The 17,309-nt window shown below is 37.0% G+C and overlaps 1 protein-coding gene across 1 annotated transcript in view; it reads right to left on the bottom strand.

Annotated features, from left to right (window-relative positions):
• LOC109848085 (inner membrane protein PPF-1, chloroplastic-like) overlaps positions 1,199-17,309 on the bottom strand; it is a 27,911-nt gene continuing 11,800 nt past the window's right edge. Inside the window, exon 11 of the mRNA XM_020417399.1 lies at positions 1,199-1,619. Within this exon, the coding sequence (XP_020272988.1) occupies positions 1,515-1,619 (105 nt within the window). The 3' untranslated portion in view covers positions 1,199-1,514. The remainder of the gene's footprint in view (positions 1,620-17,309) is intronic.

Genomic DNA, 17,309 nt, shown 5'->3' with positions numbered 1-17,309 from the left:
AGGGTTTTTTGAAAACTTATTTTTTCTAAAACGTGTTAATAGTCTAAATACAAATTTGCCTAAGCCTAACTACAAATCTGAACTTTAATTAATTTGAAACTAGTCTTACACAAGTTACATTACTTGAGTTTAACCTTGATTTGAAATGTGGTTGGAGATAATCCACTAATTATCCTGTCAGAACCATCCCTATAGGAATGCGGTGGTTTTAATCATAGATAGAATAGCTAAATTTTCCAAACTAACCTCTTAACCACCCGTGTACGGTATAGATCAACAAGATGTTCTGATAAAATCTGTACTTGAGATAGTCAGACTAAGGCGCAATGAAATGCTTAGTACATGTATTTTATACTTTTTGCACCAAAAATCTTAGCTGGCAGTGTTACTCTATTGGTATTATTTTTTGCTCATTGGTCGGTGAAGTCCGGTTCCTATGACAATCCCAGAGATCATTTGGCTGAACATGATGATTGTCTGCTTAGTGCACTTTTACTTTTAAGTTCAGCATTCTATAATCCACAAGAAGGGAATTTTTTTTGGGGGGTGGGGGGAGAACAATTTAAGTGTACCGCTCCTGTTATAGATCTCTCTTTATTTCCTATACTAGTGTGCGCCCCGTGCGAAACACAACCTTCCTTCGAAACACAACCTTCCTTTTTTTTTATCGTTACAAAAATCCTGTTTTTAATTGCTACAATATTTTTTTCTTAAATTGCTACAGTAATATTTTTTAAAACGTTACAATCTTCCATCTCTGCTACAGTAATGTTTTTTAATACTGCTGCAGTATCCCGCCCATGTCACAGTAATATTTCTTTGAATAATGATATAATAAATTACTGTAGTTTTTACTGTAGCATGAATAGTGATTTTTAGGTCCTCCCATTATTACAGAGAAATAGATACATGAAGAATATACCATGTTAAGGCTGCGTTCTATCTTCCATGAGATAATAGAAAACACAAATTAGGAATACAATCTAAACTTAGATTTGAACTAAAGCACAACAACTTTGACAAATCTATTGATAAATATAGGGGGAAAAATCAAAAATCTTGTAGGGAACTTTAAGATACAGAAACGACTGTCATGGATCCTTTTTGTCTTTATTCCGTACCGTCTTTTTCAAAAGGAGTTTGTATACACCTAGTTCTATATAAACTAGGATTGTCGTCTAAAAAAATTTGTAAAAGAGGAATCAATCAATACATCGATAATAATAATAAGAAAGGGAATTCCTTAGTACGTACAGATCCTAACAAATTATATATCGAACAAGATACACAGAAAGAAGCAAGGAATGATTTCACCGATCTAAACCATGTTACATGATAGATTTTACTTCTTCAGCCTTTACTATTTTGATTAGCTGATTGAGGATCTCGTTGAATTGCTTACAATAAAAATTAGCCTGGAGTAAAAATGGCCATGATACAGAGATTTGATATACAGCTGAATGAGACATGAGCGACTCAGGATGTTGCGTTTGTGCGGTATAGAGATCTCTACATCACTGTACCGTTCTCTTCCTCTTTGATCTCTTGCCTTTTCTCGGTCCAGTATATTGTGGAAGCTGCTTGCTGTTACTAGAAGCATAGGCTTCTTCTAGTTCCTCCTGCGAAGGAAATAAACATGAGCTCAGATGAGTTGAAAAAAAACAAAGCGTCAATTGTGGATACACCCTCTGGACCATGATGATGACGCGCTGATGCCCCTGTGCCCTCAATCTAGAGGGCAATTCATTATTTTTGTACAAACTTAGTTTAGGGATACGATGCAGTAAGTGTAAGTGCTAATAAAATAGTTCGGGCACACAAGTGATTATACCTTCATAGTAGAGGGGTGTACATACGGTTAAACCAAAGACAAATATTCTTTTAGATAATAGAAGCTCCAAGATTAAGAGCAAAGCATATAATCTTGTATGGTCACATGAGCATCACATATCTTGTTTGGTCACGCCAGAAAAAGAAGTGGATATGTATGTGTGATGTCCAACTGTCCAGACTCTTGCATATTATCTAAACGGAATCAACTTAATGGATTGTCAACCATGAGTATGATTAGCTTAAGAGTTGTCTACTCAGTCACCCTGTTAGCCTTGTCCTTGACGTTCTATTTATAAAAAATGCATTAGCGCAACCAATTAGACTAATGATTAATCATATGACTTGCTATTTTCATCAAACACAAAAAAGCAAGCCAATCAGTGAATTTAAATCCATCAGCTGTCCACCTTGACAAGTTTAAAAACCCTCATCTCATTACAACTTGGTTGAAATTTTCAGCTATGGTGTTTATCCTGTATTAGGTGGAATGCACGTGCATTGCACGTGGTCAAATATTTTAATTGTGTATTTTAGGTTTATATTTATTTTCTACAACATGGTTGCGAAAAAGTTTATGATTACTATAATATATTAAAAATTTATGGATATTTTCATGCATAAAACCTTGTTGGTTTTCAATGTTTTACCTTCCAAAGGAAAAGTGAAGTTTAAAATCTTAAAATATTAATGATTTAAGAGCAACTTCAATGATTTGAATGACTAATTTCAATGATTTAAGAGCAACTTCAATGATGTTAGGGACCAATATCGAAAAGACTCTTATTATTAATGAAAAAATAAATTCTTGAATTCATCAAAGAAAAATGATAGGTTTTATCTAGTCCTATCTGATTTGTTTAATTATAAAAGATGACTTCCACCTGTTGTTTATAGCCGGCGACTGAATATCATAGTAACTCAAAAGCTTTTGTTTAGAATTCTCTGAGTCAAAATGTGCAAATTCAGGAAAGAAAACACAAACTATGTGATCAATTCAAAATCTAATATTGTAATCCTTCCACATCTTCCCAGCTAAACTAATTGATTTGTCTAAAATTCCCAAAACAATTACTCTCTGGTGTCAAAAAATTATAAAATATGATCCAAAAATGATTTATACATATTATGTACTCATACGGATTGCATCTTAACAAAATAGTTTAGATCTATCAAATGTCAACAATAATCCAAAATTTTAAATAAATGAGTTAGAAGAATCCAATATCCGCAATAATACATCTATCCGGGTTATGTGCTTCATAAACCTATGAGAAGGTGAGTAATATAAAATAAACAACAAAGTTTATTTTGTTAAATAATGAGTTCCAAACTATGAAAGACAAAGAGAATCATAAGGATCTAATATCATCCTAGTAAAAAGTAAATTTCTCTAAGAGAATCTGTAACAATAGATATTTAAAGCTAATTGAATGATAGACTTGGTACAAAAATCCACTCTTATAAAATTGATATCGCATGTGCCTTAAGTCGTGCTTTATTTAAGGGTTAATTTCATAATACTCCTCAATTTTTTTTGGGGAGGGAGTGTGTGTGTGTTAGAAAATTCCCTCTAGCTATTTAATTTGAGAAAATATCCCCAAATTTGGGATACAGATAATTTATCTCAATGTTAAAACTTTGATTTAACCCATTGAACTTTTCTCACTTAACACCTCAAAACTAACGCCGTTGAGTCTAATCTATCACGTGACAAGTATATTTCAACCATAGAAGAATTAGCTTGATTTTTGCCGGATAAAAGAAAAATACGAGATATGGAGGAGAAAATATTGTAAATTGGTTGTGGTCTTTTTATTATCGGTTCAGGATTTTTTTTTAACTAAAATGGGTTTTCTCATGAGGGTATTACGTCCAAATCACATATTGAAGTAATGACGTTAAAAGAGTTTGTTGAGAGAAGTGTAAAAGGTCAAGGGAGTTTTTATGGGACATGCCAAAAGTTTTGGGAGGCTTCTAAAATTGTTGTTGTACTAATGTTAAGAGGGATAATCTAGAACACCTCTATAGTTGGGAGGTTTTTCTCATATAAAATGAGTTGAGTGCGATTTTTGAGACAACCCTCATACTTGACGGGTTTTCAAAAATTAATCCTTCGTTTAAATGTGGCTTATTTGCACATTTTGTCTCTCAAACCTTTAATAATTGAATACCAGTCCGTAAATTTATGAGCAATTTCAAAGTTTTCAGGGACTAATATAGAATTATTGAAGATTTAAAATCAAGAGACTAATGTCTAAATAACCTTTAAATATTTTGTTCTTATATATTACTTATAGTTCTATAAGATGTCCTTAGTTATACAAATTTGACAAGTGGCATATAATATAATTAATAATGATAATTAATTTAGTGTAGTTATGATTAGAATGTAGTATAGTAAAAGAATAGTGGTGATATTATCTATAAAAAGTTTTTTCACAACTCCCATTTTTAAACTATGTATGATGTATGATGTATGATATGATGTAGATCTTTTTCTAGTGGATATACTATACCTATAGATGTTTGATGTGCTTCAAACATAGCTCAATGCAGTGGCGGAGTCACGACCCACTACCTAATGGGGCAAAAAAATTATAAATAAAATATGATATCATACATCATTGCTTTAAAGAACTGTCGACATTATCTTGGTAGTTATGATCTTTTTAAATTTTATCTATAACCTATTTAAAAATATACAACTAGATGATTTTTTGTATAATTAGAAGTAATAAAATACTACTATAAATTGAGATTAATAATGATAACATAGAAAATAAAAATTTTCTATTTAAAAAAGTGTTTTGATCGATTCTGCCTGTCGTCAAGCCATAATTTTTTCCTATTATGCAACTAAGCTTTTCCCACTATCACAATTCACAAGTTCTGCTCTTACACAAAAATAATTCTAATAAAATTTTATGCAAAGTATTTAGAACATATAAAGCTTAAACATTGTACCTACTTTTCTCTCAAAATCCAAAATCATTCTATCCTTCTAGTAGGCTCACCTATTCGTTTTGATTTTCTCTTAAATGGATTGATCCATAATGACGGCAAAGTAAGAGGGATCAATTAGATATAATTAGGATTAATTAATGGGCATTTGTATTTAACTAAGTAGGTCTTATCAAACTAAATGCATTTAGTTAAAAATGCATTATAGTTACCAATATGGGCCTCCATTTAAAGTACATGTCATTATAATTAAAAGTACAATTTATTTGAACTTACAAGTAGGCTATAATAAAATTAAATTGTAAATACCATAATAGTTATGTGTCTAAGAGACCAAGTGAGGGCAAATACTTAGCTAGGGTCTCAATATTAGATTTATATAGGAGGGGTATATAGCACAAAAATTTCTGCTAGGGTCTTAATATTAGATTTATTACATAGGAGGGGTATATAGCAAAAAAAAAAAAAAATCTAAGTGGGGGCATTTGCCCACATTTACTTGAATGTGGCTGTGCCACTGGCCCAATGAACTGATAATGTATTCATGTATAGCAAATGGTTGATAAAAAGTTGGCTAAATACCACTTAAATACCTATACTTTACCCTTCTGTTACATACATATACCCCAAGTTGCTTTCAGTGGCAATAATAGATCCCAAGTTGCTTTCTGTTAGAATCTCCAAACAAAGTTAAAATTTTGAAGTGTAAAGATAAAATTACCCTTGATGAAATTAAATCCCCTCACGCTAAACAAATTCACTTTCACCAATAGCTCTTTGCTTCCCTAAAAAAACCATGGTAGCACCCTAATTTCACCGCCAAAGAAGCTGATGGGAGGATTCCACTCCAGTGATGGCGTTAGAGAAGCTAATGAAGGAGGATCTACAAATATCTAGAATACCCTTCATTCCTTCTCTTTCTTTCCCTTAATTTGAGTTAAGGTTTTTTATTATCCTTCTCTTAAATTCAGTTAACCCCCCCTCTTTCACCATAGATGTTTCTGTTTCTTTCTTCTCTCCCTAGAAATTTATTTTGCCTTCTTCTTGAATTTGTTCTTGCGCACATATAGTTGAGTTTCTGTCAACAGGCAAGGACAATTTGTTTGAAACTTATATACTGAATTGAGAATGTTGAAATGGACTAGGGACATCTGAACTTCCTCGTGACAACCCGAAGGGTAAGAAAGAGATGCTTCCTGTAGCTAACCCCTAGTCAGATAGCAAAGAGAAAGCATGGAGTTGGAGTTGGGAGCAAAAGCTCAAGTAAGCAAGGATTAAGAATTTGCACATACATAGTGCAAAGTTAGAAGTGAAAGAGGAGAATAATCCAAAGAGTTAAGACTGACCTCCAAGTCATCAATTATTGCATCACCATCATGAGTTGTAGCAAGTAGGTTAAAATGGGAGAAAGGAGAGAAAAGGTGAAAATTAAATTAAAATTTGGGGGAGAAGTGAAAGAAAATAGAGCTGGTAATGGTTTAGCTATGATTTCAGTGAACAAGAGGGGTAAATTTGTCCTAAAAAGGTCACACGCAAATCACATGGGAATCAAACAGAGGGTAATAGCGTGCCAACTTTAAACAACTCAGGGTATATTATTGTTATTATTGCTACTAAAAACAACTTGGGGTATATAAGCGTAAAGTAGGAAAAACTATAAGGTATTTAAGTGCCATGTAGCCTAAAAACTCTATGCGATTGTGTCTGCATATCCTTAGCAACTAAGTCAATTTTCTTTTGCTCTTTTGTAATACCCTAAAATATCATCAACTTTGGTAAGATCTTTTTAGGAATAATAGTTATGTAAAGGGAGCTAGTTTTTTTTTTTGAGAAGGGCCTTGGCTCCACCTTGATGACCCACTGAGTTGATATGTGGTGGGGAATTCAAAGGGATCATGACAAGGCCCAAGGCCCACCACCTTATAGAAAGACACCTGACCTCTATGAATACAAGTTTAAACAAGTTCGAACAACGTATGCATTTCTCCCATAAGTTTTGCATTTATAGATTATTATTATTTTTAAACTTCTGTTTGTTGTCTACCTCATACCGACTTTCCTAAAAGCTCCTTTAAAGTCTTAAATGCAACACGATAAACTAAATGTTTGTCTTAACCCATGCTACTATTGATCTAAAGTAGACACTCCTTTCCGCCTAACTCTCCCGAAATCAAGCTCATTAGTCTAATTTGTCTGCAAGTCCTTATCAATCACATGGTCGGTATAATAAATTCATCATCCCACCAGTCAAAAATCCAACAACAAACAAACAAAATAATAATAATAATGTTTGGCAGTGAAACTTTGACAAAGGGATGCAATTAGAACCCGTGACCCATCCCCGCCGGCCCATCTATAAATGACTAAGGCCTATAAATCCTCTGTCTACGGAGCAACTCTCATGTGATATTTTCCTACACTGTCAATCATTCATTCTCACGAAGAGAGAAAAAAAAATATAGAGAGAAAGGAGGAGGAGTAGGGATTTTATTTTTTGCTGGCTTTTGGGATTGAGAGACTTAGCTCGGCAATTAGGCAAGCATTTTTGTCTTGCTTCTTGTTGAATATTTTCGTTTATGTTCTAATTTCATAGTATTCTATTATTCTTGAGTTCTCTAAGAATTTGTTCTTATTATTATTATGCAAGAAAAATTTCCTCTTTAAAATTTTTGTCAATATTAGTTTCCATGTTACATAATTATTGTGGGTTAAGTTTGTATGCCAAAATTTATGTAAGCATTTTTATTTTAGATAATGATATTTTTCTAACAAGAAAATGAATAAATTTTCAAAATTCGGATAATATTTTTATTATTCATTTTGGTCAAGTTTAGAAAATTATGTATTTTCGGGTTATTTTCCAAACCCCTCCTTCTAATAAATTTGTTGGTCTAGAAATCAGAACTTAACTATTATATGTACTTCTGCAACAATAAACTTCACATGTATGTGCTTAGCTTAGTGGTCACAAGACTTGGATCCTAAGCCATTGGTTATGAGTTCGAATCCCATAAGCTTCACTTTTACAAAAATATATATTTTTAGTTCGGTCTGAACTTGAACCCGAACCAGTTTAAACCGAACCCGAACTTAAGTTCAGACTAGACCCGAACCCAGACTGACCTAAACCAGAACCCCTACAGTCTGCATACCAGACCCGAACCAGTTATGAATCAGACCAGAACCGACACTGAACCAAACTAGAATTGAATTTGAACCAGACCAGAAACGAATTCTGAACCAGATCCGATTGAACCCAAACAAATCTGATAGAACCAATTCAACTCAAACCAGACAATACAAATTTCCCAGACCGAACCAGACTTGACCAAATTTTTCTATAACCACTCTGGAACAAACTTAAATACAATTCAAGCCCTTGCATAAAAAGCCCTGCCATATGTTCCAAGTCTGTATAGAGGGAAGCTTTACATTTACATATAAATTTGTTAACTATAGACCGGCTATTGATTTTAGAGATCACCTGAAAGGTCATGAGTAGACAAAAATCGGCTTATGCATACCTGCCATATGTTCCAAGTCTGTATAGATGGAAGCTTTACATTTACATATAAATTTGTTAACTATAGACCAGCTATTGATTTTAGAGATCACCTGAAAGGTCATGAGTAGACTAAAATAGGTTTATACATATAGTATTTATTATGTCTGATATTGTGGTTGACATGAATGACTTTATGAAAAATTGTTACTTAATCACCTAGTTGTTATCCAATAGGAGAGACTGTGCATGAAGACGACTCCTGTTAAAAATATGATTTATAAGCGTGCTTTCATAGCATGGCTATGCTCTCGATATCTATATCCTGATATGAGATTTCCTTGGCTATTATTATTATAGCATCGACTAGACGGTGCACACATTCTTGATTGGACATGTTCTTGGTTCACGGTTATTTTTCATAGTTTTACAGAAGTCGTTCCACAGTAACTCTGTGGTTAGTGCACAACATTTCATGCACAGCCAATTAAATTAAACTGACAAACATGGGGTTTATAAAGGGGAATTGGATGGAGAATATAAAGTGTATATAAGTGGTTCATGTGCATACTGATATGAAATGATAAGGCCTGTACATACTGATTTGATAAATGATAAGGCCAATGGTCAATACAATACTTGTCGCCGTATTCCCGGGATGTTTTACGGGAAAGCCGATTTATATACATGATATCATTCTCCTCTAATTCAAATAACATATAAATTAAGAATAATGTATTTGTGAGCATTGTGGTAGACTTTGTTTGATATTTACGATGAGCCTTTTTCTTATATCACCTCGAAATTTAGATTTCATATTTTATTTATACTTGCAACATACACTTACACGAGCACAATTTCCTCATTTTACATGCTTGCTGGGAGTTTTCTGACTCCTCTGGGGTTTGCTCGCCCCAGATTCGGGAACCATTCTTTCTTCGCAGGATCGAGAGTATTTCGAGGGGCAGGCTCAGCAACAGTGATCACTTGTTGTTATATCAATTCTCTACTTCCCTTGTATTAGGTAGTTACATCGTTATGAGACTTGTCATGTAATAAACTTTGGCATTTCAGACTATAATGTATCGATCCTCTTTCCTATTTTGGAAGTTGAGGACATGTAAGAGAACTTTGTCTTGTTCTGATTTCTTTATCTATCAATTTCCCTTTGTTATCTTAGTTACATGCTCTATGTAGTAGTTCTTGTAGGCAATATATCTGTATACAGGATAATTCAGAGGCGTGAATGTGACCGAATGGTTGCATTGCCGACCGAGTCACGTCCTAAAATATTTTATTTTGGTACTGGGGCGTGACAAGGTTTTTATTGGTATCAGAGCCAGGTTTATAAATTTTTGTCTCATCCTGTATACAAGTAAAACTAAGATTAGACAACAAGATAGAGCATGTATAGAGTAGGTTCCTTCCTTTTCAGAATTTTGTCCTTTGACTCCCAATACCCTGATTCTCAAGTCCTAATCTTAACAAATCTCATTTTAGGTGATCACTATGGCCCCAAGACGTCGACCCCCTACTCCAGTTGTCCCTGAGGGAAATCAAGCCGATCAGGCTGATCTTGCAGAAGCAATTAGGGAGCTAGTAGCTCATAATCGCCAGAGGGATGGGCACCATCAGGTTGCCAGGTCGGGTAATGTGTCCGATTTTCGGAAGCTCAACCCTCAACACTTTGCTGGGACTGAAGGCGGATATGAGGCCGAGATGTGGTTGCAGACCATGGATCGCTTATTAAGGGCAGCAAAAATACCAGACGAAGATCGAGTAAATATTGTGCAGCTACAGCTCGTTAATGTAGCAAGGACCTGGTGGGACGCAGAGGAGGAGAAGCTGCCTCAGCCAATTTCATGGGAGACATTTCAGGAAAGTTTCCTAGAGACATTTTTTCCAAAGACAGCTCGTCTTGAGATGTAGAGGCAGTTTGCAATGCTAAGACAGCGAGCTAATACTGTAGATGAGTATGCAGCCGAATTTGCCAAGCTCAGCAGGTTTGCTCCGGGGATGGTGTCAAATGAGGTGGATAAGGGACAAAGGTTCATGCAGGGTCTAAATTTTGAGATCCAGACTCAAATTTACAGTCAGAAGGGGGTAGATACCTATGCTGATGTCCTAGAGGCAGCTCGAAAAGCAGAACAACTAATTGGGATCATGAACTCGGTGAGGAGAGGGGCTAACAAGCGCCATGCAGGACAGACCTCGGGGAGTAACCAGCAGAAACCTCAGACGGGAGGAGCACCAGCCAAGCGCCAACAGACAGGAACTTCGAGACCAGCTCCACAACCAACTAACATGGTTTGCCATTATTGTAAAAAGCCGGGGCACTTGATGAAGGATTGTTGGAAAGCTAATGGGTTGTGCTTAATATGTGGGGCAGCAGATCATCAGCTTACCACTTGTCCTAGTAGAAGAGTTCCAGGAGGAGGAGCTTCAGGTGGAGCGATAGTACCAGCAGGTCAGACTAGACAAGGTGGACAACAGTGGAGGCCGTCCTTACCTACCCAACAACAGATGTTCCGAGGACATCAGAGGGGTCAACACTTTCAAGGCCAGAGACTGTGGAGAGGTCCCCATTTTCTGCACTCATACCAGCCACAATATCAACAGAGGCGCCCAGGGCAATACGGTCAACAAGCTCAGCAGCAGCAGAGACAAGGTCAGGTTTTGACACTTACTGCTGAGCAGGCAGACACATCTGGTGATGTAGTCACAGGTACCATTTTGGTTTATTCAGTCCCTGCATTTACCCTATTTGATTCTGGGGCATCGCATTGTTTTATATCTGCTCAGTTCATTGCACGACACACTATACCATGTGATAAATTAGATGCAAGCTGGAATATCCATACCGGTAGTGGGGTGTTAACATCTAGTAGGGAGTGTAAGAAATGCCCAGTGGTAGTTTGTGGTAGGGAGCTATTTGCAGACTTGTTGGTAATTGACACTAATGGGTTCGATGTTATTTTGGGAATGGACTGGCTCTATAACTTCCACGCGACGATCGACTGCCGACGCAGAAGTGTAGTGTTCAAGATACCAGATCACCCAGACTTTGAATTCATGAGTGGTAGCAAAGTGATGGAGCATCCAGAGTATCGAGCTGGCGTGGAGGGAGTATTAACTTGCATAGAGGTTGAGGAGAAGCCTATACCAGAAATTGTCAAGGAGTTCCTTGATGTTTTTCCTAATGAGTTGCCGGGTCTGCCACCAGATAGAGATATAGAGTTCGTCATTGATCTTATTCCAGGGGTTTCACCCATCTCAAAACCACCTTATCGGATGCCGATAGCAGATTTAGAGGAGTTGCGGAAGCAAGTCCAGGAGTATCTTGATAAGCAATTTATCAGGCTTAGTACTTCACCCTGGGGGGCACCTGTGGTGTTAGTGCCAAAGCCGGATGGTAGCCGAAGAATGTGTATTGACTACAGAGAGTTAAATCGGGTTACCATCAAAAATAAATACCCTATTCCCAGGATTAATGATCTTTTTGATCAGCTTGGAGAGGCTAGGGTATTTTCTAAACTGGACCTCAGATCAGGTTATCATCAGCTGAAGGTGAGGAAGGAAGACATACCCAAGACTGCATTTCGCACACGGTACGGGCATTATGAGTTCCAAGTGATGCCGTTCGGAGTAACAAACGCTCCTTCTACATTTATGAGTTTGATGAACAAGGTGTTTTCACAATATCTCGACCAGTTCGTGGTGGTGTTCATCGATGACATTCTTGTATACTCTAAGACCAAGGATGATCATGCAGAGCATCTACAGACGGTGTTGGAAATCCTGCGGAAGGAAAAACTTTATGGAAAATTAAACAAGTGTGAGTTTTGGCTGGAGCAAGTGTCCTTTCTGGGGCACGTAATTTCAGGAGCAGGTGTCTCTGTAGACCCAAAGAAGGTAGATGCAGTGTTGAGGTTGGATCCTCCTATATCTGTGACAGAAGTACGGAGTTTCTTGGGGATAGCTGGATACTATAGGAAATTCATAAAAGATTTTGCTAAGATTGCAGGACCACTTACTAGGCTGACTCGGAAGGAGGTCAAGTTTGTGTGGGCTCCAGAATGCCAAGCAGCATTTGAGGAGTTAAAGAAGAAGTTGACAACAGCACCAGTTTTGACAATTCCTGATGAGTTAGGAGGATTTGTAGTACACACGGATGCTTCTGGTTTGGGTTTGGGTTGTGTTCTGATGCAACATGGAAAGGTAGTAGCTTACGCATCTAGGCAGTTGAAGACACATGAGAGGAACTACCCGGTTCATGATCTGGAATTGGCGGCAGTTATTTTTGCATTAAAGCTTTGGCGGCACTATCTTTTAGGGCAGAGAGTGGAGGTGTACACAGATCATAAAAGCTTAAAGTATATCTTCACTCAAAAGGAGCTCAACATGAGACAACGCCGGTGGTTAGAGCTTATGGCGGATTATGATCTTGATTTACAATATCACCCAGGACGGGTTAATGTAGTGCCAGATCATTTGAGCAGGAAACCTATGGCGATGAGACTCACCAGACAACGGGAGTTGCTAGCTGAGTTTTGGAGGATGAACATGGGGGTTATATTGCCTGGAGAAGGGAGACAGTTGATGAGTTTACATTTACAGTCAACTCTGGTGGACCGAATCAAGGCTACCCAGTTCGAGGATGCTCGGTACCAAAAATTTAAGAAACAAGTGGAGTTCGGGGAGAGAACTGATCTACAGATACAATAGTATTTATTTTGTCTAGATATTGTGGTTGGACAGATGACTTTAATGAAAAATTGTTACTTAATCAGCTACTAGTTTATCAATAGGAGAGACTGTGCATGAAGACAGACTCCTGTTAAAAATAGATTTATATAAGCGTGCTTTTCATATCCATGGCTATAGCTCTGCGATATCTATACGCCTGATATGAGATTTCCGTTGGTTATTCTTATTATTATTATTAAGCATTGACTAGGACGGTGCACACATTCTTGATTGGACATGTTCTTGTTATGGGCGTTATTTTTCATAGTTTTACAGAAGTCTTGCAGGCAGTACTCTGTGGTTAGTGGACAAATTTCATGGCACTAGCCAATTAATTAAACTGACAAACATGGGGTTTATAAAGGGGAATTGGATGGAGATATAAAAAGGTGTATATAATGGTTCATGTGGCATACTGATATGAAATGATAAGGCCTGTACATACAGTCTGTTAAATGTCTGATTGATGTAATGATAAGGCCAAATGGTGCAATACAATCTTGTCGCCGTATTCCCGCGGGATGTTTTTACGGGACCGATTTATAGTAACATGGTATCATTCTCCTGCTAATTCAAATAACATATAAAAATTAAAATAATATATTTGATGTGCACTTGTGGTAGAGCTTGTTTGATATTTATGATGAGTATTTTTCTGTATTTCACGCTCGAATTTAGATCTTCATATTTTTATTTATACTTGTCACAACACTTACACGAGGCACGTAGACATTTCTCATTTTACATCGCCTTGCTGGGAGTTTTCCTGATAGCCCTCTTTGGGGGTTTGTTTTTTGCTCGGCCAAACAGAATTTCGGGGAAAAAAAAACCATTCTCTTCTTCGGCAGGGATCGAAGAGTATTTCGACGGGGACGAGGCTCAGCAAACAGTGATGCAGCTTGTTGTTATATCAATTCTCTACTTCTTGTATTAGGTAAGTCTACAGTCGTATATGGAGACTTGTCATGTAATAAATTTGGCATTTCAGAACTATAATGTATGCCGATTCCTCTTTCCTATTTGGAAGTTTGACGGACATGATAAGAGAAACTTGTCTTGTTCTGATTTCTTTTTATTCTATACATTTCCCTTTGTTATCATTAGTTACCACTGCTTACTGTGAGTAGTTCTTGTAGGCGCAATATATCTGTAATAACGCGGATAATTCCAGAAGGGTGAATGGTGACGGATATGGTTTGCATTGCGCGACCGAGTTTCACGTCCTACAAATATTTATTTTGGTACTGGGGGCGTGAGCACAGGTTTTTATTGGTATCAGAGCCAGTTTATAATTTTTGTCTCATCCTGTATACAAGTAAACATAAAAGAGTAGACAACAACGATAGAGCAATGATATAGAGTAGAGTCCTCGCTTTTCAGATTCTTGTCGCTTTGACTCCCAAATACCCTGATTACTCAAAGTCCTAATCTTAACAAATCTTCATCTTTAAGGTGATCATATGGCCCCAAGCGTCGACTCCCCGCCTACTCAGTTAGTCCTTGGTGAAGGGAAATCAAGCCGATCAGGCTGATCTTTGCGAAGGCAATTAGGGAGGCTAGTAGCTCATAAATCGCAGAGGCATGGGCACCATCAGGTTGCCAGGTCTCGGTAATGTGTCCCGATTTTCGGAAGCTCAACCCTCAACCTTTGCGGGGACTGAAGGCGGAATATGAGGCCGAGATGTGGTTGGCAGACGGCATATGGTATCGCTTATTAAGGGCAGCAAAAATACAGACGAAGATGAGTAAATCTGTGCACGGCTACGGCTCGTTAATGTAGCAGGGACCTGGTGGGACGCAAGGAGGAGAAGCTTGCCTCAGCCAATTTCATGGGAGTACATTTCCCAAGAAAGTTTCCTAGAGACATTTTTTTCGCAAAAGACACTGCGTCTTGAGATGGTAGAGCAGTTTGTGCATGCTAACACAGCGAGCTTACATACTGTATGATGAGTATTGGACAGCGAATTTGCAAGCTCACGCAAGGTTGCTGCCGGGGAATGGTGTATGAGGTGATAAGGGACAAAGGTTCCATGCAGGGTCTAAATTTGAGATCCAGACTCAATTATACAGTTCAGACAGGAGGTAGATACCTAAAAAAATGCTGATGTCGTAGAGGGCGCTCGAAAAGCAGAACAACTAATTGGGAGCATGACTCGGTGAGGAGAGGGGCTAACAAGCGCGATGCAGGACAGACCTCGTGGTGAGTACAGACGCAGAAACTGTAATACCCTAAAATATCATCAACTTTGGTAAGATCTTTTTAGGAATAATAGTTATGTAAAGGGAGCTAGTTTTTTTTTTTGAGAAGGGCCTTGGCTCCACCTTGATGACCCACTGAGTTGATATGTGGTGGGGAATTCAAAGGGATCATGACAAGGCCCAAGGCCCACCACCTTATAGAAAGACACCTGACCTCTATGAATACAAGTTTAAACAAGTTCGAACAACGTATGCATTTCTCCCATAAGTTTTGCATTTATAGATTATTATTATTTTTAAACTTCTGTTTGTTGTCTACCTCATACCGACTTTCCTAAAAGCTCCTTTAAAGTCTTAAATGCAACACGATAAACTAAATGTTTGTCTTAACCCATGCTACTATTGATCTAAAGTAGACACTCCTTTCCGCCTAACTCTCCCGAAATCAAGCTCATTAGTCTAATTTGTCTGCAAGTCCTTATCAATCACATGGTCGGTATAATAAATTCATCATCCCACCAGTCAAAAATCCAACAACAAACAAACAAAATAATAATAATAATGTTTGGCAGTGAAACTTTGACAAAGGGATGCAATTAGAACCCGTGACCCATCCCCGCCGGCCCATCTATAAATGACTAAGGCCTATAAATCCTCTGTCTACGGAGCAACTCTCATGTGATATTTTCCTACACTGTCAATCATTCATTCTCACGAAGAGAGAAAAAAAAATATAGAGAGAAAGGAGGAGGAGTAGGGATTTTATTTTTTGCTGGCTTTTGGGATTGAGAGACTTAGCTCGGCAATTAGGCAAGCATTTTTGTCTTGCTTCTTGTTGAATATTTTCGTTTATGTTCTAATTTCATAGTATTCTATTATTCTTGAGTTCTCTAAGAATTTGTTCTTATTATTATTATGCAAGAAAAATTTCCTCTTTAAAATTTTTGTCAATATTAGTTTCCATGTTACATAATTATTGTGGGTTAAGTTTGTATGCCAAAATTTATGTAAGCATTTTTATTTTAGATAATGATATTTTTCTAACAAGAAAATGAATAAATTTTCAAAATTCGGATAATATTTTTATTATTCATTTTGGTCAAGTTTAGAAAATTATGTATTTTCGGGTTATTTTCCAAACCCCTCCTTCTAATAAATTTGTTGGTCTAGAAATCAGAACTTAACTATTATATGTACTTCTGCAACAATAAACTTCACATGTATGTGCTTAGCTTAGTGGTCACAAGACTTGGATCCTAAGCCATTGGTTATGAGTTCGAATCCCATAAGCTTCACTTTTACAAAAATATATATTTTTAGTTCGGTCTGAACTTGAACCCGAACCAGTTTAAACCGAACCCGAACTTAAGTTCAGACTAGACCCGAACCCAGACTGACCTAAACCAGAACCCCTACAGTCTGCATACCAGACCCGAACCAGTTATGAATCAGACCAGAACCGACACTGAACCAAACTAGAATTGAATCTAAACCAGATCCGATTGAACCCAAACCGATCTGACTGAACCAAAAATCCAAACCAGACAGTACAAATTTCCCAGAAATGAATTCTGAACCAGACCAGACTAAATTTTACTATAACCAGTCTGGAGCAAACTTAAATACAACTCAAGCCCTTGCATAAAAGTCATGTCATATGTTCCAAGTCTTTATAGATGGAAGCTTTATATTTACATATAAATTTGTTAACTATAGACCAGCTATTGATTTTAGAGATCACCTGAAAGGTCATGAGTAGACAAAAATCGGCTTATGCATATAGTATTTATTTTGTCTGATATTGTGGTTGACATGAATGACTTTATGAAAAATTGTTACTTAATCACCTAGTTGTTATCAAATAGGAGAGACTGTGCATGAAGACGACTCCTGTTAAAAATATGATTTATAAGCGTGCTTTCATAGCATGGCTATACTCTCGATATCTATACCCTGATATGAGATTTCCTTGGTTATTCTTATTATTATTATTATAGCATTGACTAGACGGTGCACACATTCTTGATTGGACATGTTCTTGGTTCACGGTTATTTTTCATAGTTTTAC

The sequence above is a fragment of the Asparagus officinalis genome, chromosome 7 (assembly GCF_001876935.1).
Source record: "Asparagus officinalis chromosome 7, Aspof.V1, whole genome shotgun sequence".
NCBI classification, from domain to species: domain Eukaryota; kingdom Viridiplantae; phylum Streptophyta; class Magnoliopsida; order Asparagales; family Asparagaceae; genus Asparagus; species Asparagus officinalis.
The sequence above is the reverse complement of the archived record's forward strand: the minus strand, read 5'-3'. Positions and strand labels throughout refer to the sequence as shown.